General features: G+C 38.4%; 1 protein-coding gene across 7 annotated transcripts in view; it reads left to right on the top strand.

The window, feature by feature from the left end:
* DIAPH2 (diaphanous related formin 2) overlaps positions 1-27,734 on the top strand; it is a 1,000,797-nt gene that overhangs the window by 615,069 nt on the left and 357,994 nt on the right. For 6 of the 7 annotated variants that reach the window (XM_060407239.1, XM_060407237.1, XM_060407238.1 and 3 more), the window contains one exon: positions 4,956-5,081. In XM_060407239.1, the coding sequence (XP_060263222.1) occupies positions 4,956-5,081 (126 nt within the window). Of the gene's footprint in view, positions 1-4,955; positions 5,362-6,478; positions 9,895-27,734 lie in introns of those variants that run through there. The other variant, XR_009598705.1, reaches the window with a different exon arrangement.

Genomic DNA, 27,734 nt, shown 5'->3' with positions numbered 1-27,734 from the left:
GAGTACTGCATTTCAGACTCTTTTGTTGGCTATGAGGGCTGCTCTTTTTTTTTTTTTTTTTTTCTGAAAGATCCTTGCCCACAGTAGTAGATATAATGGTCATCCAGGTTAAATTTTCCCATCCCTGTACATTTTAGTTCATTGATTCCTCAAGATGTCTATGTTCAATCTTGCCATCTCCTTCTTGACCATGTCCAATTAACCTTAATTCATGGACTTAACTTCCAGGCTCCAGTACAGTATTATTCTTTACAGCACTGAACTTTACTTTCACCACCAGGCCCATCCACAACTGTCTGTTGTTTCCACTTTGGCTCAGCCACTTCCTTTTTTTCTGGAGGTATCAGTATTTGCTCTCTGCTCTTTGCCAGTAGCATATCGGACACCTTCCAACCTGGGGGACTCATCTTCTGGTATTATATCTTTTTGCCTTTTCTTACTGTTCATGACGTTCTCTCTGTAAGAATACTAGAGTGGGTTGCAATTTCCTCATCTAGTGGACCACTTTTTTTTTTTTTTTTTCCAGAAATCTTTGCTATGACCCATCCATCCTTGGTGGCCCTGCATGGCATGGCTCATAGCTTCATTGAGTTATACAAGCCCCTTCATCATGACAGGGCCATGATCTTTGAACAGGAGATAATATTTCATTTCAGTTTAGTTCAGTCACTCAGTCGCGTCTGACTCTTTGCAACCCCATGAAACGCAGCACACCAGGCCTCCCTGTCCATCACCAACTCCCGGAGTTCACTCAAACTCATGTCCATCGAGACGGTGATGCCATCCAGCCATCTCATCCTCTGTCGTCCCCTTCTCCTCCTGCCCCCAATCCCTCCCAGCATCAGAGTCTTTTCCAATGAGTCAACTCTTCACATGAGGTGGCCACAGTACTGGAGTTTCAGCTTTAGCATCAGTCCTTGAAAAGAACACCCAGGGCTGATCTCATTTAGAATGGACTGGTTGGATCTCCTTGCAGTCCAAGGGACTCTCAAGAGTCTTCTCCAACACCACAGTTCAAAAGCATCAATTCTTCGGCACTCAGCTTTCTTCACAGTCCAACACTCACATCCATACGTGGCCACAGGAAAAACCATCGCCTTGACTAGACGGGCCTTTGTTGGCAAAGTAATGTGTCTGCTTTTGAATATGCTGTGTAGGTTGGTCATAACTTTTCTTCCAAGGAGTAAGCGTCTTTTAATTTCATGGCTGCAGTCACCATCTGCAGTGATTTTGGAGACCCCCCAAAATAAAGTCTGACACTTTTCCCACTGTTTCCCCTTCTATTTCCCATGAAGTGATGGGGCCAGATGCCATGATCTTCGTTTTCTGAATGTTGAGCTTTAAGCCAACTTTTTCACTCTCCTCTTTCCCTTTCATCAAGAGGCTTTTCAGTTCCTCTTCACTTTCTGCCATAAGTGTGGTCTCATCTGCATATCTGAGGTTATTGATATTTCTCCTGGCAATCTTGATTCCAGCTTGTATTTCTTCCAGTCCAGCGTTACACGCTGTTACACGCAAGCTTTGTCATAGGCTCTGTTTTCTAGGAATGGAGATTGTCTGTCTATTTATTTATTTAGTAAATTTTATTGAACTTTAGTTGATTTACAGTATTGTGTTAATTTCTGCAGTACAGCAAAGTGGATTCATGCATGCATGCTAAGTCGCTTCAGTCATGTCCAACTCTTTGTGACCCTGTGGACTGTAATCTGCCAGGCTCCTCTGTCCACGGGATTCTCCAGGCAAGAATACTGGAGTGGGTTGCCGTTTCCTCCTTCAGGGAATCTTCCTAACCCAGGAATCAAACCCGCATCTCTTATCTCTCCTACATTGACAGCGGAGTTCTTTTCTACTAACGCCAGCTGGAAAGCCCCGTGAAGCAAAGTGATTGTTATACGTATATTATTTTCCATTATGGTTTATCACAGGATATTGAATATAGTTCCTTGTACTATACAGTAGGACCTTATTGTTTACTCATTCTATGTGTAATAGTTTACATCTGCTGATCCCAAATTCCCAGTCCTTGCCACCCCCGTTCTCTCTGAACCCTGGTAAACACAAGTCTGTTCTCTATGTCTGTGAGTCTGTTTCTATTTTGGAAGGCTAACAATGATGCTGTGTAATCTGAGCTTTTAAACCTTGAGGGGGCTGGTCCATATCTCCTTTAATATCACTTCCAAGTCTAAGATACCATAATTCTAACAATTTAAGGAGATATATTTTATATAATGGTATTTTTTCTTTAATGCAGCTATAAATTTGCAGGTGTGCTAAAATTCTTGGATTCTCACATCTCTAGTATTTTATTTTCTTTTGTTCCAGCATAATATTAATAGTTTATTACAGGGGGAGGACAGAACAGCTTAGGAAAAGGTATCCCTTACTTCTCTTCCTTATCTCAGTTTTTCACTTTCCCCTTTATTTAAGCATATCCTGCAACCCTGCCTCCTCTGTATATTATATAGACTTCAGCTTCCTACTTCCTTTTCATTTTCATCTAATAATTAACATTCTAACTTCTGATTACTTTTGTTTTATCTAACTTCTACATACACATCCATTTGCAGAAGTGGGCATACATTTAAATCCAATTTAAAACTCATTGAAGTATACATATTCATTTACCAAACATTCATTGGGTACAGTATATGATAAGTACTGAGGGAAAAGCAAAGCCATTATGGTGGTTCAGACGGTAAAGCATCTGTCTACAATGTGGGAGACCCGGGTTTGATCCCTGGGTCAGGAAGATCCGCTGGAGGAGGAAATGGCAGTCCACTCCAGTACTATTGCCTGGAATATCCCATGGACAGAGGAGCCTGGTAGGCTACAGTCCATGGGGCCGCAAAGAGTCGGACACGACTGAGCAACGTTCCTGTACGTTCCTGAGGGAAAAGCAAAGTGTTAGTTAGGGATCTTACTATTAAGTAGCATGACAGTTTACAACAGAGACTCTGTGTTTATGTACACAAAGCCAAAAAAAAAAAAAACTCTCACTTAAAACAAAAGGTGATATGTGGAACATCAGTTAAACACATAGAAGTGTCTATAAATGTTCGAGAATGAGGACTAGAGCTCTAGAGGGATTTATAGAGGTCTAAGGATTTGACATGTGAAATTGAGGCAGATAGATGTCTAGAAAATATTGTTTTATTCAGAATTCAACTTTAGGGTAAAAGCAGTTTCACTGAATTAAAAATAATGTCTCTTGTTATTTGAGTTATCTATACATTTGTGTGTATAGCAACTTGATTAGGCTGTTTCTTTATCGAACAATCAGAACAGTCCTCAGATCATCCCCTTTTTACTACTGGGATTACCATTGTGACATAAACTTTGCCTCTGGGCACATTTTGTTTATTGCAGAAAGTTATCATGAGTTTGTTTCTTCCATGTAGCCTAAATGACATAAACAACTTGTCAATTTCATATCTTCAGCTTTCCATCAAGTGAGTGGGAATGGAGAGCCTTTTGAATAATTAGCAAGAATCTCCTGGAAAAACTGAAGTGGAAAAATTCAGCTTTAAACTCAGAGAGAATGGTTTTCTTCACAGTAAATTCATCCTTTAAATAAAGCAAGCAATGATTACCGAGCCGTTAGCACGTTTTTGGCAGGGCAAAACTCTTTGAGTTCTCCAATAAGGAATAATCTCCAAGTTTGTCAGATCTAAACAAATGGAACTAAATTGGACCTAGCTATTTGTACTGACAGATTAATAGGAAAAAAATAATTTGTCTTTAGTGTTGTTATTTGATTTTCACTCTCTTGAACTTCCAAGTATATTTAAGCAATTTCTCCTCATTGAGTTATATAGGTGTGTATGTCAGCATGATGAATTTGTATCAGAAGACTGGCTGAAATTTGCCAGGGGGTTGATTTTTGTCAGTCTCTTGAATTATTCATTGTAATTCTAATATGCCTCTGAATGAGACTGCAATTTACTTAAAAAAAAAAAGAATTGTAATATTATTCTATTTCTCTTTCATGGTCCTTTAATGAAAAGAACTGTGTTTCAGAAACCTGGATTTAAAAATCAATGTGGTGGGCTACCTATCAAATTTTAATACTTACCTTGTCTTTTCAACTAGAACTCTGTCAAATACTGTTGATATTTATAGAATTGTCTTCATACATAATTGGCAGTCATGGAGTAATAGACTATCTGTAAAATAGTATAAGCTTTGAAAAAAAAAAAAGGTAGCTCTGTGAAAAGAAGGCATCCTGAGAGATCTGGAAAGTGTGCACATATTTAAGAGTGCTTTGAATATAATATTTAAAATTATTGGTTGTCAATGGGGAGAGAAAAAGAAAAGTGCAAAAAATATTAGGAGTAATTCAGGCAGCTAATGAACCCGTTTGAGAGCTCACTGAAGCTTTGTGGGTGTGTGTGCGCATATGTATTCACTATGGTTTGCTCTAAATTCTTCACATCAACAGTTATTTTTCTTGTCTCTGAGTATGAAAAGTACTAAACTCAGGAATTTAAACCATAGATATTGGTTTATAAGAATCAGGATCTTTCACCAATGCAAAATATTTGATCGTTTTATGTAATTTAACATTTAATCATTTACATAGCCGAGAACATGCATTAAATAGATAGGATCTCTTTGAACCCTAGTTTCTCTTTAATCTTCACATTAGATTTTAAAGAATGAAATATTAGGAAGTCCATCAATAAATTGAAATAGAAATGGATTCATTTGAGCTAATGGCTGAATAAAATGACATTCCCATATTAAATATGATGATTTGCTATATTATATCATACATTTTCAAAACTTCTTTCATGGAGAGTAGACATTTTATGAGCAATAATTGAGAAAAATGTGAGTTGGTTTCATGAAACTATTCTCCACATTAAAGAAAATGTTTGAACTGGTATGGTTTTCTTTTAGGTGTTTTGTGGAATACCTGGTAAAGTATTCTAAACAGTTTGCACATTGTTCTCTAGTTTCAGCTCAAATTCTCAAGAGCAACCTTGCAGCAATGGAACAACAAATTGTTCATCTGGAACGTGACATCAAGCAGTTCCCCAAAACAGAAAATCCACGTGATAAGTTTGTGGAAAAGATGACAATATCCTTTTTTAAGCATTTTATTTGTTAGTTTCTGTGTGTGTGTGTGTCTGTGTGTGTGTCTCTGTCTATCCAAATATCTATTTACCCTGTGGTTAGTTCTAAACTTACCATTCTATTCACATGGTTCAGATGGATTTGTGTATAGGCTGTTTTTATATTAGCAGCATAAATTTTAGTTCGTGACATTTTGAATCATAGAGTAGGCAAGGGAACGATTATATAAGAAAAATGCCATTTCTCAAAGAAGAGTTTCATCTGAAGGCCTACAAGATATGCAAGGTAAGTCTTATGAAGTTTGATAAGACCTAAAACAAAACAAAGACTCTCCTTATATAATCAGTTGCTTAAAGGAAATGATCAAGAAAAGAAATTTTTTGTCAGAGTTCTTTTTTGTTGTTCTCGTTCTCTTTGTGTATGTGCAGGTATTTTCTGAGGGGACACGTACATTTTCAAGGGCAATCAGAGGATAACTGATATCAGTAGACTGAAAGGTTATGAAGAATAAAATGGATGCATGGATGGATGGATAGATGAATTGATCAGTAGCTTATGTATTTTAGTAAATGGTAATAGCTATCTGTATAACATTAAGCATTGCCTGCTACATGAAAGTTTTTAAATCCCTGTTTTACATACAGTATATTCATATAAATTGCAGAATTATATGAAAGGAAAACTTGAGAAATGATATCTAGCTTGAACTGTTTAATGTTAAATCTGGTATCTAAAGATAAACTATATTAGACCTGATTTTTTTTGTATTTTGTTTTTCAAAAGTTAAAGTCATATCCTCTTCCTCTGGGTTTCAATAAATATCTTGAACTGCAGATTGATTCACCATTTTATATCTCTAGGGGGAATAAATACTGTAAATTCTTTATCTGATAATAAGTAAATTATTTCAACAACTATATGGCAGTCACCTTGTTTCAAGGTTAAATCTATTGCCTTTTTCTTCTCATATGCTTTCTTTCCTGCCCAGCTTGGAAGTTATGGTCCTGAACTTGAATTACTTGAGAATGGCATTTTATATTTATGTGAAAAAAATTTTTTGTTTCGTTTTCAATATTTGGTTCATAAATTAATGCTGTATTCTGTGTGGTCCTTTAGTGATGCTGAGTACTTATGTAAATAAGAATATTAGGAACATATGTCTGTGGGAGATTGGAGGCAGGAAATCCTCAAAAATAACCTTTAATTACATAGCTGCCCACATTGAAATATTTAATATGAAGATTTAACTTTGTTGCTGATTATATTTTTCTTTCAAATTTGCTATATTGTCTTGTGGTTGGAAGCACTGCCTACAGTTTTCACCTTTTGATTTTGTTTCTTGCCTTACATATCTTTGTTTAATTCCTGATCCCTTTTTTCTTTTTAACATTTTCTTCTACAGTTGGCATATGGCCACACAACAGCATGCAACATTGAGGAATCTTTGTTGCTCATTTCGAAAAAGAAAAGTAATTTCAAGCCCTCATGAACTTGGCCTGGATTCTATTTTATTTCTCTCTTTATGCAGGTAATTAAGTGCTTTAGAATGAAAATCCAGAGCCTTCTGTATCTGTATGTTATGGATGAATGGTTATTCTTCATTTAAGTGGCACCAAAGTGTGACTGTCTACATGGGGATTGAAAACTATATTAAAATATATGTAGCCATTACTTTGGATATTATATTAGAAAAAAAATGAAATACATAGCAATTTATTTTAGAGAAAAAGTAGACTATTGACTCTATCTTTTGGTTGGAGTTGATTAAAAACTCCAAATTAATAAATTACAATGGTAAAATTGTACTGAAATTATTCTTGCTTAGGAAGACCCCTTGGACAACCACTGAGAGGTTGGATCTTCTAGAAAATGGCAAACAAAAGGTCTAATCATCATATGTATATATGTGATATGAATTTCAGTGCTTATTTAATTTTTTTCTATTGTTTTGGTAATTTCAAAAGTGAAGGATATTTCCTTGTGGAATACTTGATTCAGTTTTAAAATTAGAACCATGATCCTATTTTTAGTGTAGGATTCTTTGTACTGGATGATCTTTCCACTGTTTCTGTCCCCTGCCAATAAACTAATTGACTTTAGGTCAGTGGCCCTTTAAATTGAGTATGTGGGTAGTTATCTCTGAAATGAAGGTAATCTTACCTTTACTTAAACAGTAACCTCTCTATAAGGCCTGTGAGTTCAAAACTGCATAGCAGTGCCACTCTAGACTTTTAGAAGGGATCCATGCTATGGTGAGCAGCAGTGGCATGATGGCCAGAAGGCAAATGAATATGTAGGTTGAATCTTCACCAAATCTCTAGGTTGGTCTACGTCCCACAGCACCCCATGTTCACCCTTGTTCTTTCACATTATTGATGGAATTCATAAAAATATGCTTGGCGTTACCAAATCATGAAAATACAACAGTGCACAAGGTAGAAAACTTGACTACAATTTGCTGACAGTCTGGTATTGATTCACTTCTCTGTCTTGATGGCCTAATGGCCAAGATCATGTCCAGCATGTTAATTCCGATATGCCCACCCTGATGTGCAGCACCTACAACGTGAAGGCATTCAATAAGTATGTATTAAATCACAGAATAATATAGCTAGAGACAATGGAGGTCATCTAATCCAAGATCCTCCTTTTACTTAACACACCAAAAGGGATATTGTTGAAAGAGTAGTTAGCTGTGCTTGTAGTTATAAAACTTTTCTTCATATACATCTTCACAGGAAGTTGAGTAACTTTGAATCACCTTTTTAGAGAATGTAAAGTGTAATCAGTTAGAAAGGATAACCCAAATCTTTTAAAAGTAAATGTCAAGGAAAAAAAAAAAAAGTAATGAAACCTCTCCCATGAATGGAGTAAGCCAGGCTATTTCCTGCCTCCTAAACAATAGTCAGTGGCTTTAGAATGAAGCTTGTCACCTCTGACTCTCTTTCTCTACCCCAAATTGTTTGCTTGTTCTAAATTTTTTTAAAAAGGTGGAAAGAGTAAACGAAGCAAGATTAATTTTATAAGACTGTAAAGCAGAGGGAAATAGAGAAAATTCTCTCATAAATCATAGTAGGGAGGTTCTAGGATGAAAAGGGATGGTCTGGATATATTGGATATCATATATTATTGGATATATTATATAATATATTATATATAGTATATTATTGGATATAATAGCACCACATATTTTGAAATACACATGCTTCAAAAATCTAGATACCATGTTGGGAAATTTGCTGTTGTGATTTTTTTTTAAAAGCAAAGTGCTTTGTATTCTTCAGGTCAATATGCTCTTCATAATAATACTGGAAGTTTTACGTTCAGTTGTTTGGTCAGTGAATTCGAATAGAATCTATATTCTTTTTTAGTAAGTAATAAAAATGGTAATGTTCACTCAGTAGCTGAATGTTTACTATGTATCAGATACTGCTCAATTTTATCCTCTTGAGCCTTTAAAAAAGGTTCCTATTCATTAAATGAGTATTTCCCATGTCTGTTGATGAAATTGTTCACAGTTGTCCCTGTGTTACCATGATGAGCTCAAGTTGTCTCAGAATAACTTCAACAACCCATACATTTATTTGTCATAGCTTCATTGTTTTAAAGTTATTAGTTTCAGCAGGTCATCCCTTTTTGAAGATGACCAGGAATTTGGTAGTCTTTGTGTTTTGGCACTTGTTGCAAAAATTGGTGAGATGAGGTTCAGAATCACTGTGGGTTTCAAAGTTTTGAAAAATAAGCTATGCTTAAGAGAGGTGAGAGGGAGCCCTGTGAGTGGTCTGCTTGTCGATCCTGAGACCATCTCTTGAACTTGACATTATATGTGGATTCCAAGTTTTTCAGCTTTTGTCTTTTGATCAATTACATGAGTATGCAAGAGTTTTTCTTTCTTTCTTTTAAATCCATGCATCACTTTTACTTACTGCTGCTTGCTTTTTCCTGTGGGAAAACCCATTCTTAAAAGAGGGCTCCTTAGACTTTAAAATATATGTTGTGGTCCAGTCTTCAGCTGTGTAAAAAGCACATTACCAACAGTGTTGAGCTTACTGCTTATATCTTGTTGACAAATTTCTTACCACATTTGCTCACATAGATTTTGTCAATGGCAGAGCTGTCTATTGCCCCAAATCAGCTTAGCTTTTTGATTGACTGCTGGCTAAATCATTTCACCAACCAGAGGGCAGGGAGGACTGAATAACAGGGGCACCATTAACACATTGACAAGAGGAGCTGACAGAATGTTAATGATATTAACATTCTGTCAGCTCACTATCAACACCTCGGCTTTCCTCATAGTAGAAGGGAGAGTCATTTGAAGTGTTTAAAAATCAACTTCTGAAAGAACCACACTGCCCTGACCAGACAATTCAGAATAGATTTAGGGTCTCTACTGCACTGCAGCTATGTCAATTTTTCTTCCACTCTTCTTTATTAAGTGAATAATTTTTGAAAAGATGAAAAACTCACACGATTATTATTCAACCTCAGCAATATTAGTCACCTTTGAGAACATGCCAGTAACAGGTTTAAGAGAGAGAGTGATTCATACTTTGTAAAGTAAATGCCCATTTAAAAAAAAAAAAAAAAACAAACAGAAACCTCAACAGCAAGGCTTTTTTCCCTAGTATGAATGTACTAATCTTGGCTGTTTTGTAGCTCCTGAAAAATCAAGAGCTTTAGGCTAGACCACAGAGAAGTTCACAGATTCAATTGCCTGCCGGTCTCAAACTCAGCAAATTTGGAAGTTCAAAGCAAAACTGGTTTTCATGAGACTGCTCAGGGAGAGAAGGCCTAGGATTAAAAAAAAAAAAGAAAGAAAGAAAAAGAGAGAGAGTAACCATGGGAACATGGTCAGTAATAGTGGGGAAAGACTGCTTTTTTAAAAAAGGAAGATTGTTAGCATTCTTTGAAATATGCACTGTTCATCATATTTTGGAAGTTTATTTATTTATTTATTTTGGTTGTGTCACACAGCTTGTGGGATCTTAGTTCTCTGACCAGGGATTGAACCCAGGCCCTTGGCAGTGAAAGCAAGTGTGTGTGTGTGTGTGTGTGTGTGTGTGTGTGTATTTAACTTCAATTATTTGCACAGTAATTTGCAATAGAAGGTATAATCACTTATAGTAATAACAATAAAAATGATAGTAAAATACAGATAATAGCAACTGTTTACTGAATGCCAAGTGCCAGACACAGTGCTAAGAATATATAGGTGTCTTGTAGCTCAGCTGGTAAAGAATCCACCTGCAGTGCAGGAGACCGCAATTTGATCCCTGAGTTGGGAAGATCCCCTGGAGAAGAGAAAGGCTACTCACTCCAGTATTCTGGCCTAGAGAATTCCATGGACTGCACAGTCCATGGAGTCTCGAACAGGACTGAGAAGCTTTCACTTTCACTTTCATACAATCTCAAGTGATCTCCAAGGCAATACTATAGGGTCAGTCAGTCAGTCAGTTCAGTCACTCAGACATGTCTGACTCTCTGCAATCCTATGAATCGCAGCACGCTAGGTCTCCTTGTCCATCACAAACTCCCGGAGTTTACCCAAACTCATGTCCATCGAGTCAGTGATGCCATCCAGCCATCTCATCCTCTGTCGTCCCCTTCTCCTGCTCTGAATCTTTCCCAGCATCAGGGGCTTTTCCAATGAGTCAACACTTCACATGAGGTGGCCAAAGTATTGGAGTTTCAGCTTCAGCATTAGTCCTTCCAGTGAACACCGTGGACTGATCTCATTTAGAATGGACTGGTTGGATCTCCATGCAGTCTAAGAGACTCTCAAGAGTACTCTCCAACACCACAGTTCAAAAGCGTCAGTTCTGCGCTCAGCTTTCTTCACAGTCCAACTCTCACATCCATACATGACAACTGGGAAAACCATAGTCTTGACTAGATGGACCTTTGTTGGCCAAGTAGTGTCTCTGCTTTTGAATATACTGTCTAGGTTGGTCATAACTTTCCTTCCAAGGAGTAAGCGTCTTTTAATTCCGTGGCTGCAGTCACCATCTGCAGTGATTTTGGAGCCCAGAAAAATAAAGTCTGACACTGTTTCCACTGTTTCCCCATCTATTTCCCATGAAGTGATGGGACCAGATGCCATGATCTTCGTTTTCTGAATGTTGCGCTTTAAGCCAACGTTTTCATTCTCTTTCCTTTCATCAAGAGACTTTTAATTCCTCTTCACTTTCTGCCATAAGGGTGGTGTCATCTGCATATCTGAGGTTACTGATATTTCTCCTGGCAATCTTGATTCCAGCTTCTGCTTCATCCAGCCCAGCGTTTCTCATGATGTACTCTGCATATAAATTAAATAAGCAAGGTGACAATATACAGCCTTGACATACTCCTTTTCCTATTTGGAACCAGTCTGTTGTTCCATGTCCAGTTCTAACTGTTGCTTCCTAACCAGCATATAGGTTTCTCAAGAGGCAGGTCAGGTGGTCTGGTATTCCCATCTGTTTCAGAATTTTCCACAGTTTATTGTGATCCACACAGTTAAAGGCTTTGGCATAGTCAATAAAGCAGAAATAGATGTTTTTTTCTGGAACTCTCGCTTTTTTGATGATCCAGTGGATGTTGGCAATTTGATCTCTGGTTCCTCTGCCTTTTCTAAACCAGCTTGAACATCTGGAAGTTCATGGTTCATGTATTGCTGAAGCCTTGAGCATTACTTTACTAGCATGTGAGATGAGTGCAATTGTGCAGTAGTTTGAGCATTCTTTGGCATTGCCTTTCTTTGGGATTGGAATGAAAACTGACCTTTTCCAGTCCTGTGGCCACTGCTGAGTTTTCCAAATTTGCTGGCGTATTGAGTACAGCACTTTCACAGCATCATCTTTCAGGATTTGAAATAGCTCAACTGGAATTCCATCACCTCCACTAGCTTTGTTAGTAGTGATGCTTTCTAAGGCCCACTTGACCTCACATTCCAGGATGTCTGGCTCTAGGTGAGTGATCACACAATTGTGATCATCTGGGTCATGAAGATCTTTTTGTACAGTTCTTCTGTGTATTCTTGCCACCTCCTCTGCTTCTGTTAGGTCCAGACCATTTCTGTCCTTTATCGAGCCCATCTTTGCATGAAATGTTCCCTTGGTATCTCTAATTTTCTTGAAGAGATCTCTAGTCTTTCCCATTCTGTTATTTTCCTCTGTTTCTTTGCTTTGATCACTGAGTAAGGCTTTATCTCTCCTTGCTATTCTTTGGAACTCTGTATTCAGATGCTTATATCTTTCCTTTTCTCCTTTGCTTTTCGCTATATGGTAGGTACTATGATTAACCCCATTTTAAATATGTGAGGATTGAAGCTATAGAGGTTCAAAGGTTCAAACCTGTGCAAGATCATGTATATTTCAAGTCTGACATTTAATGAAAGCCAGGATTCAAGTAAGTTTTGCTCCTTCAGACTCCAAGCTTCAGACTCCAAGCCTCGTGCTTGTAACCATGGTATCATGCTGCCTCTAAGGTCAGAAAGCTTCATAAATCTGAGATGAAATTCACATTTGTTGACTGTGAATCTCTGTTTTGCTTCAGAGGAAAAAAAAATATTTTCGTAAGGTTTCCAATTAATTTAAAAATTAACTATTCACTTATACCATATCCACAAAGTCTTCCTTAATCATAGCAAACATAATTAATTTCCTTGTCCCCTGTGTTCTCATAGCATTTTAATATTTTGATTATTGTACTTACTGACTTTCCTATACTCTGCTTGTGTGTATGTGTTTTGTACACTGGGTTATAAAATCTTTTGAGACAGAAATCCTTATTCATCTTTGAGTACAACAAACTTAGCACAGTTCTTTATAGAAAATTGTCCTAGTAAATGTTTATTTAATATGTTAGAAGTCATTGTAATAATGACAAATATTAAATAACCTTCTAGCAAGTAAGTAGAAAACAGCTTGTTATCCTGGCATAACTTCAGTTTGACAAAAGAAAAAGGGATATATCATGTTTCCGCTGTTATTCCTGTAGGTTTTGATTTAAAATGCAGGTATTAAGAATTATCTCTTTGGCTCTTCGAAATCACATTCTAAGAAACTGTCTCAGTGGAGCATATAGTTTTTCAGATCCGTCAGCTCAAAAATTTTCTATTTGAAATGTCTTGCTTATTTGAATGGCAGCCTGAAATTACCATGAGCTCCATTTTTCAAACTTTGTTTAGGGAATTGATAGACATTTGGTGCATGATGCTAATGGTGAGAAAAGAGCGTATTGCTTAGTTAAAGGATGCTTAAACCCTTTCAGCCCACTAGAGACTCATCTGGGAAAAGAGCTTAAATTGGATATTGTAGCCATCATTTGTTTCTTTTTGCTTTTATTTGAAATTTACTAAAACTATTATCAATTATGAAAGGAATGCATGGTATGTTGAATGCACACAGTTTATAGGCAATGATGGTGATGTTAGTATGAGTCAATTAATATACTCTTGCAGCAATGTCTCAATCAGGCACTATTTCTATAATGTAGACAGATAATATTCGTGTCTTTTTCTGTATTAGATGTCCGTTCAGTTATTTCTAGTTAGAATCTTTTTGAGGTAACTTTTGAATATTATAGCAAATAAACTTAACTTTTCCTTGAACAGCACCTGATCTTTTCTTCTGGTTTTAAACTTTGAGATATAGGAAGTGAATTAGCTTTATAAGGTAGAAATAAAAAATATGCTGGAAAAGAAAGCAAGTCAGTAAACATGTAATAATACTCTCTTTTGTTTTGCAAAGGTGAAATAGGGTAATTACTTATTATTGTCCCAATTCATTACTGAAGTTAGAAATTGAAAGATATACAAAACAAACCTCATTGAACTTTTTCAGCTGAAATCTTGATGGTGGATATATAGATACACACATATCCATCCATCCATCCACATACACATACATAAGACAAGTATTTAAAATTATAATCAACTTGAGAGGATTACATATCAGCTACTCCTTTAAAGCTAAGGCACTCACCAATGGTAAGAACTGAAAAGGAATGAAAAAATTATAAAGAAACTATAGAAAAGCTTTCCCAAATTCATCAGTGAGAAGCAGAATATTACCTAGTCACCAGTTGATGTTTGAGTAAGAATAGTCATGAGTTCAGTTCAGTTCAGTTGCTCAGTCGTGTCTGACTCTTTGCGACCCCATGAATCACAGCACGCCAAGCCTCCCTGTCCATCACCATATCCCGGAGTTCACTCAGACTCACGTACATCGAGTTGGTGATGCCATCCAGCCATCTCATCCTCGGTCGTCCCCTTCTCCTCCTGCCCCCAATCCCTGCCAGCATCAGTCTTTTCCAGTGAGTCAACTCTTCGCATGAGGTGGCCAAAATACTGGAGTTTCAGCTTTATCATCACTCCTTCCAAAGAACACCCAGGGCTGATCTCCTTCAGAATGGACTGGTTGGATCTCCTTGCAGTCCAAGGGACTCTCAAGAGTCTTCTCCAACACCACAGTTCAAATGCATCAATTCTTCGGCGCTCAGCTTTCTTCACAGTCCAACTCTCACATCCATACATGACTACTGGAAAAACCATAGCCTTGACTAGATGGACCTTTGTTGGCAAAGTAATGTCTCTGCTTTTGAATATGCTATCTAGGTTGGTCATAGCTTTTCTTCCAAGGAGTAAGCGTCTTTTAATTTCATGGCTGCAGTCACCATCTGCAGTGATTTTGGAGCCAAGTTGAAATAGGTTGTAAGAGGTAAAAGTCCCAACTCCTCTTTATCGAAAGCAAATATTTAGTTAAGCATTTTTCATATCAGCTAGGGCATTATCAAATTTGTATACAGCAACTCTGCTCAATTACTCATCTCCAGATTTCTATATTATGGTCCTGACTCCAAACCTAAAGAGAGCCAATTTCATTTTGCACACTTTTGAGAAATACTCTCTGTCCACTTTATTTACCCCATATATATAAAAGTATTTTTGAACTTCAACGTGCTGTACAAATGCAAAGCATTTTTTATTAACCTGTTTGAATGAAAAGACATTTGAATGTTTATCAATAGACCTAAGTTTTAGCCATGGTCTGTGTAAACTTAGGAAAGACACTATTTCCCCATTTGTAAAGCTGAAAGAATAATGCTTGCCTTGCCCACCTCACATATGTTGTTATTAGGACTAGGTATAGTAATGACTTTGAACATGTAAAATGAAGAACCTATATACAAGGTGCTAATGACCATTCTGCTCTAAACCTCACAAATGGGAAATAATTTATTTTCCCCAAGGCAAATATTCTTTGTAAACAACCATGATCTACTTTTGTCCACCTTCATTTTATCTAAGTCGTGTGTGTGGGGTGGGGGGTGTGTATGTTAAGACTGAAACAGAAAAGTACATCCATGCACTAAGTGCCTATGGAAGAAGCAGGAGGCTTTCACTTCATTATTCTGGGAGTATCCAGATGTTTGCGATTAAGCAAATACCTATCTTTTTCACTTGGGCTTCCATGGTGGCTCAGAGGGTAAAGAATCGGCCTGCAATGCAGGAGACCCTGGTTTGATCTCTCGGTTGGGAAAATCCATTAAAGGAGGAAATGGCAATCCACTGCAGTATTCTTGCCTGGAAAATTCCATGAGCAGAGGAGCCTGGCAAGCTACAGTCCATGGGGTTGCAAAGAGTCAGACACAACTGAGTGACTTTTACTATCTTTTTCACTTAGGTATAACAGAGAAAGCAGCAACAAATGGAATTTCAAGATACTCGCATACTCAGTGTAAGGCAATATTCTAAATCTTAGGACACCTATAAAGTAACATGCAGCTATGTTTATGCTTTCAAAAAGGCATGTAGTCAGGGAGGTACAAGTAGTAGAAGATAGCAACAAACAGTCCAAGCTGATTTCATTGTAAATGAGTGTAGTGCAGGCTGAAAATCCAATAGGCCATTTCAATATTTCTTCCTCTTTTTCCTGTAGTGAGAGAGCATTCCAGCTTTGATCACAGTTGGAAATTCACATGGCAGCTTTATTGTTTTGTTGGAAATGTATTCTCAAGCCAAGCAATAGACCAAAATGAAAAGTTAAGTATGAAAATACATTCCAAAGCCACATGGAAATGACTTGTATATTATTCTTTGTTTTGCATTAACTATCTCCCTCAACACAGATAATTAAGAACCGTATGTACCAACAATTTTTTTTTTTAGGTTCAAAAATAAGTTTCCTTCCATGTTTTTATCAATCAAGATCTATTCATTAAGCAGCTACTCCAGAACCTAGCACTATTAATTACCATGGGACTGAACCATAAAAGGAAGTAAAAAATATTCTTTGCTCTAAAGAAGCTTAACATTTAGTTAAGAACATGTGTATGAGAAATAAAGCATTCAAAGGATGGTGTTTTATAAAGTTTAGTTGGGTAACACTTTCTGAACCAAACTCGGATTTGCTCGCCCATATGCAAAAAGCCAATCGACTGCCCCTGGGTTGTGGTGAAGGAGAGTGCAACATTTACTGCAGGGCACTAGACAAGGCGTCTGGGGCAGGTAATGCTCACAACACTGAAACTCCCCAATGGGCTTCAGGAAAGCATTTTTAAAGGCCAGGTGAGGGACTGGGATCACAGGGCATGTGATAAACTCATGCACAATTCTCTGATTGGTTGATGCTGAAGTAACATGACTGTGTCACAGGGGTTAACATAGCAATCCTCCTGCCCTAGTAGGTCCGGGGGGCTAAGTGCTCATGGTCATCAAGTAGTTAACCTCTTCCATTTGGTAAGGGTTTTTAGGATCTGTAAAACAACTCAGGAAATGTGCCTCAGATACTGTTATCTATTTCCGGGAGAAACTATAGATTCTGGGACTGCCATGTGATGGGTTTACTGTTTAAACTCTTACCGGTTTTCCTGGCCCAATCACTATTTTTGTTGCTATATGGTCACATCCTTTCAATCATTAATTCTTGAGCCAGGCTTTTGTGACTCACGGGAGGCCTGGGAAGATTATAGCTTTTCTACAAACAAGAGGCAGGCAGAGGACATTGGGGGTGAGGGGAGGTCTATAACCAGAAGGCCCCATAAGGTCCTGCTTATTTACAACATTGGTTTAAAATGTATTAAGAAATCACCAGATAGGAAAGGTTGTGGTTTGGAGCAGCTTCATGGAGGAGATAAGACTGCAACATAAGCTCTCTGTGTGTAGGAAGTTTACTGTGTTGGTTCTGTGTTGATCATCTTTTGCACTCCCAGGGCCTGGCACATAGTAGGGCTCAATACACATCTGGTGAATGAATGAATGCATGATTTGCTCTTTGCTGACATTGTATTTCAAGGATGTTAGAATATTTTGCAGAGGTAGTAGTTAAAAATATTTTGCTACGTCCTCTCATAGGTCACCCAAGATGTAATTCTCTTTGACTTTGAAAGTCATGTGATATCTATTTAAACAACCCCCCCCCCAAAAAAAAGCCCCTCGCTAGTTGTGTCTGATTAGATAAATATGAAAATGATTTACACTCTAAGAACTCTCCCATAGTGGACTGTATGCAGATATTCTTGGGTTGGATGGAAGGAGAGTCAGAGTTTAAGATTTGAAGTGATCAACTAAACATTATAGGCCTTATTATATTTATAAATAGGATTTTTTATTACTAAACTTTATTTTGTTCAATGAGTCCTGAATCCTGTATTATAAAATTAAATAGCTTAAATTCATATTTCATGTTGAAAATAATTGATTGGTTATAGGCATCGAGAGGCCATATGATGGGCATATATGTTAGATTATTTAACATATCTGCCTATATATTCAGATATCAGTACATAATTGACACAGACAATTTGCCCTCTGCTCTCCCTTTTGTATACAAAAGTTTGTATCTCCCTTCTGCCCATATGTGTATTATCATTCTTTTAATGCCTGAATGTGCCTTGTGAACAAAGCATTAGGTGTGTGAGATATATAAAAATAACTAAAATGTAGACCTTTTATTTCAGAACATATAAGTTTATAAACAAAATGAACAATATACTGATATTATAAGACAATATGAGTATGATAAATACAATATAAAATGGAAAAATTGCTCTGTAAAATAAATCCCAGTACATTCATAAAGACTTCCAGTCTGTATAGTGTTCACATCCATCATCTTGACCACTTCTGACTTCAGACCACTTCTGACTGAAAACTTGGGGGAAGGGTTCATGGAGAGTTATACCAGCAAAGTTAGCAACAAAGACTCAATCTGTAAAGATCCAAAATGTGTCAAAAGAATATCAAATACACATTTGGCTCAGAGTAGTGAAAATTAGTTGTAATTCCTAGTTGTAGGAAAATGAGTAAAAACTCAAATTCCAAAAAATCAAGAATGCTGGTCTGAAGAGGTTGAACAGTATTTGGTGGGTTGTAAAGACCTGATGCTGGGGGGGATTGGGGCAGGAGGAGAAGGGGACGACAGAGGATGAGATGGCTGGATGGCATCACGGACTCGATGGACGTGAGTCTGAGTGAACTCCGGGAGTTGGTGATGTACAGGGAGGCCTGGCTTGCTGCAATTCATGGGGTCGCCAAGAGTCGGACACAACTGAGTGACTGAACTGAACTGAACTGAGCTGAAAGAGCTGAAAGACAAATACCTTTAGTTATATTTCTGTCCCTGTTTCCAATCGCCACATAATATTTGCTAAAATGAGGTGATACTTGCCACTTGCCAAATATTGACCAAGTAACAACTAAAGTCAGAATTGTTTCCAGTATTAGAAAGATTGTGTACATGTTTATCAAATGGGGCAGATGAATTTTTTCACATTCAATTTAACTGCACTCTAATTTGGATTCGTAATACAGCAATAAAAAGCTTACATTTATATAAAATTATTATTTTATATCTTATAATTTTCTTTTATTTTTTCATATCTATGCTGACATGTTTCATAACAAAAGCTGTTATATTGTCTTGCACCTGGTTGATGTTTTTGAGGATTTACTCATTCCACAAATATTTATTTAGTGATTCTTACTATGTTCCAGACATTGTCCTAGATACTTGGAATAGTAAGACATGACATAGCCTCAGAGAGGTTTTAGTGTCCTGGAAGAGATATACATTAAATAACTCCTCAAGCACCATGGCAAGTGACATGAAAGAGATTTATAATGCTATACCAGTCAGCAACCTAGTTAGGGAGAGCTCTCCTGAGAAGGTGATGCTTGAGCTGAGATGTGAAGGATGGATAAGAAGTCAAGGAAGAGTCAAAGATGAACCTTTACTTCTGCCTATTTATCTGCAGGTGTTAAAAATATTTGACAGTTTGGTACCTTGATGATTTGCTCCTTAGTAATTCTAATACATCTAGTTTCTTGTCCATGGTCTTGCTGGATTTATACTTCTAGTGGAGTTTTAAAGTTGGAGAGTTAGAAATCTCTCAAATGGAACCAAATACTGAAGACATTTTATATTTCAAGAACTTTTAACTTTTTCTCCCAAAGTTGCCTTTATTATTGGCTAGGGATTGAATGTGGGTATTTTTGAAAAGCTGTGTCAGATTCAGTGGAAAAACCTAAAGCTCTACTAACCTTGTGGGAGCTAGAATTTTTTAGCTAAAGAGGTTCTAATAGATTTAGGTATTTATCCAAACCAAACTTTCAAACCACCAGAGATTTGCCCATTACTCATTTACCTAGAGCTTACCTACAATGGTTTCCATTTTCAACATTTACTTTTTTCATTTAAACAGCTTAATCGAGAGGTATAAAAACACTGGATCAGTCTTTTCAAATAAAAATGAAATGCAGCTGCCATGGGTTAGTCTTACAGAAGAAACTCTGCTGCCTGAAGGAAGGTTAGGTGTTAAAATGATGTTTTTTTTAATTACCAAAAGATCTAGTTTGGATTGTAAGGTCATATCTTTCAATGATAAGTTTATAAAAACGTGGCAGTTCTTCTGATTTGAGTCTTGTGTTGGTGCATATGTAGGCATGTGTGTGTGTGTGTACATGTGTGTGAAATACCAAGAGTAATGAGATTAACATTATTAATATGATAATTAAAGATTTCTTTATTAACTCAAATGTACATTGTCACACTACAAATGGGGCATATTGCGTCACTGTTTTTCCCTGCCTCGTTTATATGTTGTTCTTTATCTTTTTCATAACATAAAATGCTAAGATGTGCTTAGGTTAATAATTCTACTACTGATCTAACAGTCTTTAGAGTTATGACTTTTACCTATTTTCCTCTTAGTAAGTCATTGTTTTACATTTAAATATTAATATTTTTAAAAATAAAGTGTTTTAATAATCATTTTCTTTAGAGGAAATAAAAGTATCAGCTTTCAGTAAATTAGCCTGAACCCAGAAAATCAGGGAAATGAAATGACTCAGTTCAAAGTTATGCAATTAAATGCATTTTAAGTACAAAGGAATTATATTAGGTAATCTCGAATGTGTTTTTCAGCTCTAAAACCTTCTGATATTCTTAATCTAATGTAGTCTATCCATCCTTGTTCCACTCAAACATTAAATGCATAAATATTGAATTAATTTCTTCTCTGATTCATTTTACCAGTATTGATAATTTTAATATAATGTTATACCATTTTTACTGATGACAAAGTCATGTATTCATTCACAGACTTCATCTCATTTGATTCAAATGTGATGAGAAAAGTAAAGATAGGCAAAAGGATTAAGAATAATTTTTTTTATTTAAACGAGGGAGGGACCCTAATAAAGGAGCGACATTTAAACAGAGATTTGAATCAAATGAGATGAAGTTTGTGAATAACTGAGAGAACTTTCCATGCACAAGGGACTAGTGTTTCTAAGGTGTGAGCATGAGCATGCCTACAGCATGTAAGTGTCGGGCAGTTCCTTCTACCCTTCTAGTTTTTCTGGCTGGTCTAAGAATTAAATTAACGTGAGATATGATAGATTAATAGGAGAAAAATCAAACGAAAGTCTGGTAACATGTATCGGTGGGAGAAACCCAAGGAAACTGAGTAACTGTCCAAAATGGCCAAGGCCCTCACCTTAAATACCATCTTCAGCTAAAGACAAAAGATCATATTGGTGGGGGGCAGTGGTGTAGAACTTCAAAGGGAAGGAAGGCAGTTGACATGGAATTGGAAAAGTGTGTGGTCAACAAATGCTTGCTGGGCCAAGCAGAGAGGGTTGGACACAGAGGAATTTTAACCAACAGACTTAGCTAGGTTCCTCCCTGTCTACATAGCTAGTTCATACCTTAGTTATCTATAGTGATAGCTCCCTGCCTAGAATACATCCTCTATGTTCTAAAGGCAGTTAGGGGAAAGGTCAAAGGCTCTTCCTGAATCTTCCTGGATTGCTTTCAGCTCAGAATAATCCATCCACTTGCTAAAGAGATATTTGAGCCTGACAAAATTTTCTCCCCCACACAAGGAATACCAAAAATACCATGGTGGCTCCTTTGTAGTGTGGGAGAGTGAAAGTCAGAAGGAAAAAAGGTAGTGAAGACCTTATTGTATGATGGAAAGCCATTTGAGGATTGAAAACAATTGAATGACCATTACAGGGATGAGGGAGATCGGATGAGGTAGAAGGAAGGTTGTGGCAGTGGTGAATCAAGAGTTGGGTTTCATGTTCAATTTGAGACACTGTTAGGCAAACAGTTGGAGATGCAAAGCCTAGAATGTTTGAACATTTGAGACCAAACTATAGGGAAAGACCCAAACTGGAGATAACAATTTAGAAACCACCAGCACTTAAATGCTGTTTAAAGCCATTAGACTAGATAAGATTACCTAGAGAGTACAGATCTCTGGTTCCTCTGCCTTTTCTAAAACCAGCTTGAACATCTGGGAGTTCACGGATCATGTATTGCTGAAGCCTGGCTTGGAGAATTTTGAGCATTACTTCACTAGCGTGTGAGATGAGTGCAATTGTGCGGTAGTTTGAGCATTCTTTGGCATTGCCTTTCTTTGGGATTGGAATGAAAATTGACCTTTTCCAGTCCTGTGGCTACTGCTGAGTTTTCCACATTTCTTGGCATATTGAGTGCCGCACTTTCACAGCATCATCTTTCAAGATTTGAAATAGCTCAATAGGAATTCCATCACCTCCACTAGCTTTGTTTGTAGTGATCCTTTCTAAGGCCCACTTGACTTCACATTCCAGGATGTCTGGCTCTAGATGAGTGATCATACCATAGTGATTATCTAGGTAATGAAGATCTTTTTTGTACAGTTCTTCTGTGTATTCTTGCCACCTCTTCTTAATATCTTCTGCTTCTGTTAGGTCCAGACCATTTCTGTCCTTTATCGAGCCCATCTTTGCATGAAATGTTCCCTTGGTACCTCTAATTTTCTTAAAAGATCTCTAGTATTTCCCATTCTGTTGTTTTCCTCTATTTTATTGCATTGATCACTGAGGAAGGCTTTCTTATCTCTCCTTGCTATTCTTTGGAAATCTGCATTCAGAGTTCTTCCAGATGTTCAAGCTGGTTTTAGAAAAGGCAGAGGATCCAGAGATCAAATTGCCAACATCCTCTGGATCATGGAAAAAGCAAGAGAGCTCCAGAAAAACATCTATTTCTGCTTTATTGACAATGCAAAGCCTTTGACTGTGTGGATCACAATCAACTGTGGAAAATTCTGAAAGAGATGGGAATACCAGAATACCTGACCTGCCTCTTGAGAAATCTGTATGCAGGTCAGGAAGCAACAGTTAGAACTGGACATGGAACAACAGACTGGTTCCAAATAGGAAAAGAAGTACGTCAAGGCTGTATATTGTCACCCTGCTTATTTAACTTCTATGCAGAGTACATCATGAGAAATGCTGGGCTGGAAGAAGCAGAAGCTGGAATCAATATTGCCAGGAGAAATATCAATAACCTCAGATATGCAGATGACACCACCCTTACGGCAGAAAGTGAAGAGGAATTAAAAAGCCTCTTGATGTACATGAAAAAATAAAGGATATTAAATATGTTTTTATTGTTAAGACTCAAAAAACAAAAGCCTCTTAATGAAAGTACAAGAGGAGAGTGAAAACGTTGGCTTAAAGCTCAACATTCAGAAAACGAAGATCATGGCACCTGGTCCCATCACTTCATGGCAAACAGATGGGGAAACAGTGGAAACAGTGTCAGACTTTATTTTTCTGGGCTCCAAAATCACTGCAGATGGTGAGTGCAGCCATGAAATTAAAAGACGCTTACTCCTTGGAAGGAAAGTTATGACCAACCTAGATAGCATATTCAAAAGCAGAGACATTACTTTGCCAACAAAGGTCCATCTAGTCAAGGCTATGGTTTTTCCAGTGGTCATGTATGGATGTGAGAGTTGGACTGTGAACAAAGCTGAGCACTGAAGAATTGATGCTTTTGAACTGTGGTGTTGGAGAAGACTGTTGAGAGTCCCTTGGACTGCAAGGAGATCCAACCAGTCCATTCTAAAGGAGATCATTCCTGAGTGTTCTTTGGATGGAATGATGCTAAAGCTGAAACTCCAGTACTTGGCTACCTCATGCGAAGCATTGACTCACTGGAAAAGACTCTGATGCTGGGAGGGATTGGGGGCAGGAGGAGAAAGGGACAACAGAGGATGAGATGGCTGGATGGCATCACCGACTCGATGGACGTGAGTTTGGGTGAACTCCGGCAGTTGGTGATGGACAGGGAGGCCTGGCGTGCTGCCATTCATGGGGTCACAAAGAGTCGGACAGGACTGAGCGACTGAACTGAACTAAGAGAGTACAGATAGAGAAATCCAGAAACTAAGGTCTGGGCTACTCCACCAATGAGAAATTAAGATTAGAAGTTTAACAAAGGAATTGGAAAAAATTTAAGATACAGCTAGTGTGTCAGGAGATAACCAGAAAACTGTACTGGCCTGGAAGCCAGATAAGGAACTTGTTTGAAGATAGATCCTTTTACTGGACCCATTTATTCTATGCATTGATTAAGAAAGTCTTGTTGTGACTTCATTTAATTAACGTTTGTTAAGTAGAGCCCCAGGCCAGTTCAACAAAAGACTACAAGGAAAGTTTCTTACTCTGGATCTGAAGGAATTTCACAGCAGGGTCACAAGGGGCCCTATGGGTAGGTTAAAGCATGGTGCAGGCAGAGGGAGAGTGCAGGACCCGGGGCACGCCTTTATTAGGGTCCATGGGTGGAATGCCTGGAGGTTCCTGGGCTAAGGTCTTATTTGTCAATTCAAAAAGAGTATGTATTGGGGGAGGGGGATTGTTAAGCTCTTCAGGGATCTTATCTACTGACACACTAGAGGAAGGCCCTAGGAGGTGGGAAGAGACTTGCTTACATGGGCTCCAGGGCCCATTGTTTCAGAAACTTATATTTGATTGTGGCTCTGTAGGCTGTTATTCAGGAGGGACTACTGTTACCAAACCACTTTTGGGTCTGCTCTCCCACCATGTAGCAAAGCCAATTTACTGAAGTATGGCATTTATTGCAGGCAGTAAGCAAGGAATACAAGTGGCTCTTGCTCAGAAGACCCAAATTGCCAGATGATTTTCAGGGAAAGGCTTTTAAAAGCAACATTTGTGGTGAGGGTTGCAAAGGACATGACTTTCTTCTGGTGGTGAGATAACAGGGGTGGTGTTTCAGGAATCTTAACCATCAGCCTTCTGGTTCCAACTGTTATGCCCGCAGTCCAAGTCCCCATAGCTGAGAAAACAAGACAACGCAAAAAGGGAATTTATTGCTAGCTCGAGCCAGGGCCCAAGTCACATTCAGCGCGGTGGAGTGGAGCAAGGGCCCCAAGCCCTGAATTACAGCAGTATTTATAGGTTTAAGACAAAGATAGGGAGTTGCCAGGGGCAGATTGGTTGCAGGGGTTCCTTAGCATCTACTAATTGGCTAGATTTTCGCACGCACGGGCTTTCTTAGGAGGTTTTCATCCTCGTCCTGATAAGCTTGAACCAGGCTACAGGGAGTATACTGATTGGTCGAGTCCTGGCGCCGGCAGAGGATGATCTCAGCTCCTCCTTGGCAATAACTCAGCCCCTCTGTAAAGGAGACTTAGGCCTACCTTGGCCCCCTGAAGCCTGTCATGGCGCCTGTTTGGTCCTAACACAACCAGTCTGAGGTCTGTTGTGGGCTTGGGGTCAGCATGTAGCTACTATCCTCCACCTGGCTTGTCAGGGGAGGTAGGTCGTGTAGATCTATCCCTTGAGGAGGGACTGGGACTCTGTTTTATTCACTAAACTATTGTTTCTTTTTGTTGTTGTTCTTTTGTAAATTAATTCATTTATTTTAATTGGAGGCTAATTACTTAACGATATTGTAGTGGTTTTTGCCATATATTGACATGAATCAGCCATGGGTGTACATGTGTCCCCCATCCTGAACCCCCCTCTTACCTCCTTCCCCATCCCATCCCTCTGGGTGTTTCTTGACTGCTTTCCCTTTGTTTCTGCTTGAGTCTGATCTTTAGGACTCTGGGGAGGTCCAGGAGACTAAAGTCTTTTTCAACAAACAAGAAACCAAGAACACAGAGGGGTTTTTACCTGGGAGGGTTCCCACGGTCCTACTTGGTTTCAGTTCCCCCTTTCCTTTGATACTCCTCAGTCCTGAGGGGGCCGGGTGATAGGACTAGAAAGGGAATAAAGTTTTAGCAAAGAGGTTAATCATAAACTCTGGAGGGGGGCTTGCTTTTAGAGGGACTCGGTTTCAGTTCAAGGCCCCTGCATGCCACATGGTTATATTTAATGGATGCTGACATGGCAACCCACTCCAGTGTTCTTGCCTGGAGAATCCCAGGGATGGGGGAGCCTGGTGGGCTGCCGTCTATGGAGTCGCACAGAGTTGGATACGACTGAAGCGACTTAGCAGCAGTAGCACTAGCAGCAGAGGCAGCAACAACATGCAGTAGTTTAGCTAAACTCTTGACCAGTATTATGTGTAAGTCACTGAACTCAGCAGAGAGGAACTAGTGACGTCAGTTCAGCTCAGTTCAGTCCCTCAGTCGTGTCCGAGTCTTTGAGAGCCCATGAATGGCAGCACGCCAAGCCTCCCTGTCTATCCCCAACTCCTGGAGTTCACCCAAACTCAACTCCATGAAGTCGGTGATGCCATCCAACCATCTCATCCTCTGTCGTCCCCTTCTCCTCCTGCCCCCAACCCCTCCCAGCATCAGAGTCTTTTCCAATGAGTTAGCTCTTCACATGAGGTGGCTGAAGTATTGGAGTTTCAGCTTTAGCATCATCCATCCAAAAAACACCCAGGAATGATCTCCTTTAGAATGGACTGGTTGACTCTTATTTCAGTCCAAGGGACTCTTAGGAGTCTTCTCCAACACCACAGTTCAAAAGCATCAATTCTTCGGTGCTCAGCTTTCTTCACAGTCCAACTCTCACATCCATACATGACTACTGGAAAAACCATAACCTTGACTAGATGGACCTTTGTTGGCAAAGTAATGTCTCTGCTTTTGAATATGCTGTCTAGGTTGGTCATAACTTTTCTTCCAAGGAGTAAGCATCTTTTAATTTCATGGCTGCAGTCACCATCTGCAGTGATTTTGGAGCTCAAAAAAATAAAGTCTGACACTGTTTCCACTGTTTCCCCATCTATTTACCATGAAGTGATGGGACCAGGTGCCATGATCTTCGTTTTCTGAATGTTGAGCTTTAAGCCAACGTTTTCAGTCTCCTCTTTCACTTTCATCAAGAGGCTTTTTAGTTCCTCTTCACTTTCTGCCATAAGGGTGGTGTTGTCTGCATATCTGAGGTTATTGATATTTCTCCTCGCAATCTTGATTCCAGCTTGTGCGTCTTCCAGCCCAGGGTTTCTCATGATGTACTCTGCATAGAGTTAAATAAGCAGGGTGACAATATACATCCTTGACGTACTCCTTTTCCTATTTGGAACCAGTCTGTTGTTCCATGTCCAGTTCTAACTATTGCTTCCTGACCTGCATACAGGTTTCTCAAGAGGCAGGTCAGGTGGTCTGGTATTTCCATCTCTTTCAGAATTTTCCACAGTTTATTGTGATCCACACAGTCAAAGGCTTTGGCATAGTCAATAAAGCAGAAATAGATGTTTTCTGGAACTCTCTTGCTTTTTCCATGATGCAGTGGATGTTGGCAATTTGATCTTTGGTTCCTCTGCCTTTTCAGAACCCTCTAAATATTTTATTGACAAAATTTAGACTCATATCATGCATTTCGTCTTTTACTTCACTGTTTGTTTGGATAGCACACAGAGTTATGTTAGATATTTTTTCTTCTATTGTAGCTGACTGTATTTCCAGATCAATCAAAATGTCCCCATTAAGTTATAAGTTAAGCCACAAATAATTGCCATGAGCCATTGATTCCATGTTTTTAGAATCCTCTGCATTAAAGGCTATCAAGTGCTTTGAAAAAGCATTCAGTGAAATACCAATTATCTGTAATTCCAGTAGCATATATCCCTTTGTAAATTGCTAGAATTATACCTGTTTTGTTTTGGGGTTGTTATTGTTGTTGTTTTGTTTTGTTTTGTTTTGTTTTTGTTTGGTTGTCAAGAGAGTAGCCTTCTGAAGTTCATTATTATGTGGAGAACCAGCCATGTGCTAGGCATTTCATTAGGCACAGTAACTATACTCTTATCTGCCTTCCTAAACAGTATTCCAACTCTAATTTAACCTTATCCATATGATCTTGGCTTCTCAGTTCCCGTGAAGTGCTTTAGAATTTTTTGTCCTGATGATGCAGTATTATATCT

Source organism: Ovis aries, chromosome X (assembly GCF_016772045.2).
Source record: "Ovis aries strain OAR_USU_Benz2616 breed Rambouillet chromosome X, ARS-UI_Ramb_v3.0, whole genome shotgun sequence".
Classification (NCBI taxonomy): Eukaryota; Metazoa; Chordata; class Mammalia; order Artiodactyla; family Bovidae; genus Ovis; species Ovis aries.
The sequence above is the reverse complement of the archived record's forward strand: the minus strand, read 5'-3'. Positions and strand labels throughout refer to the sequence as shown.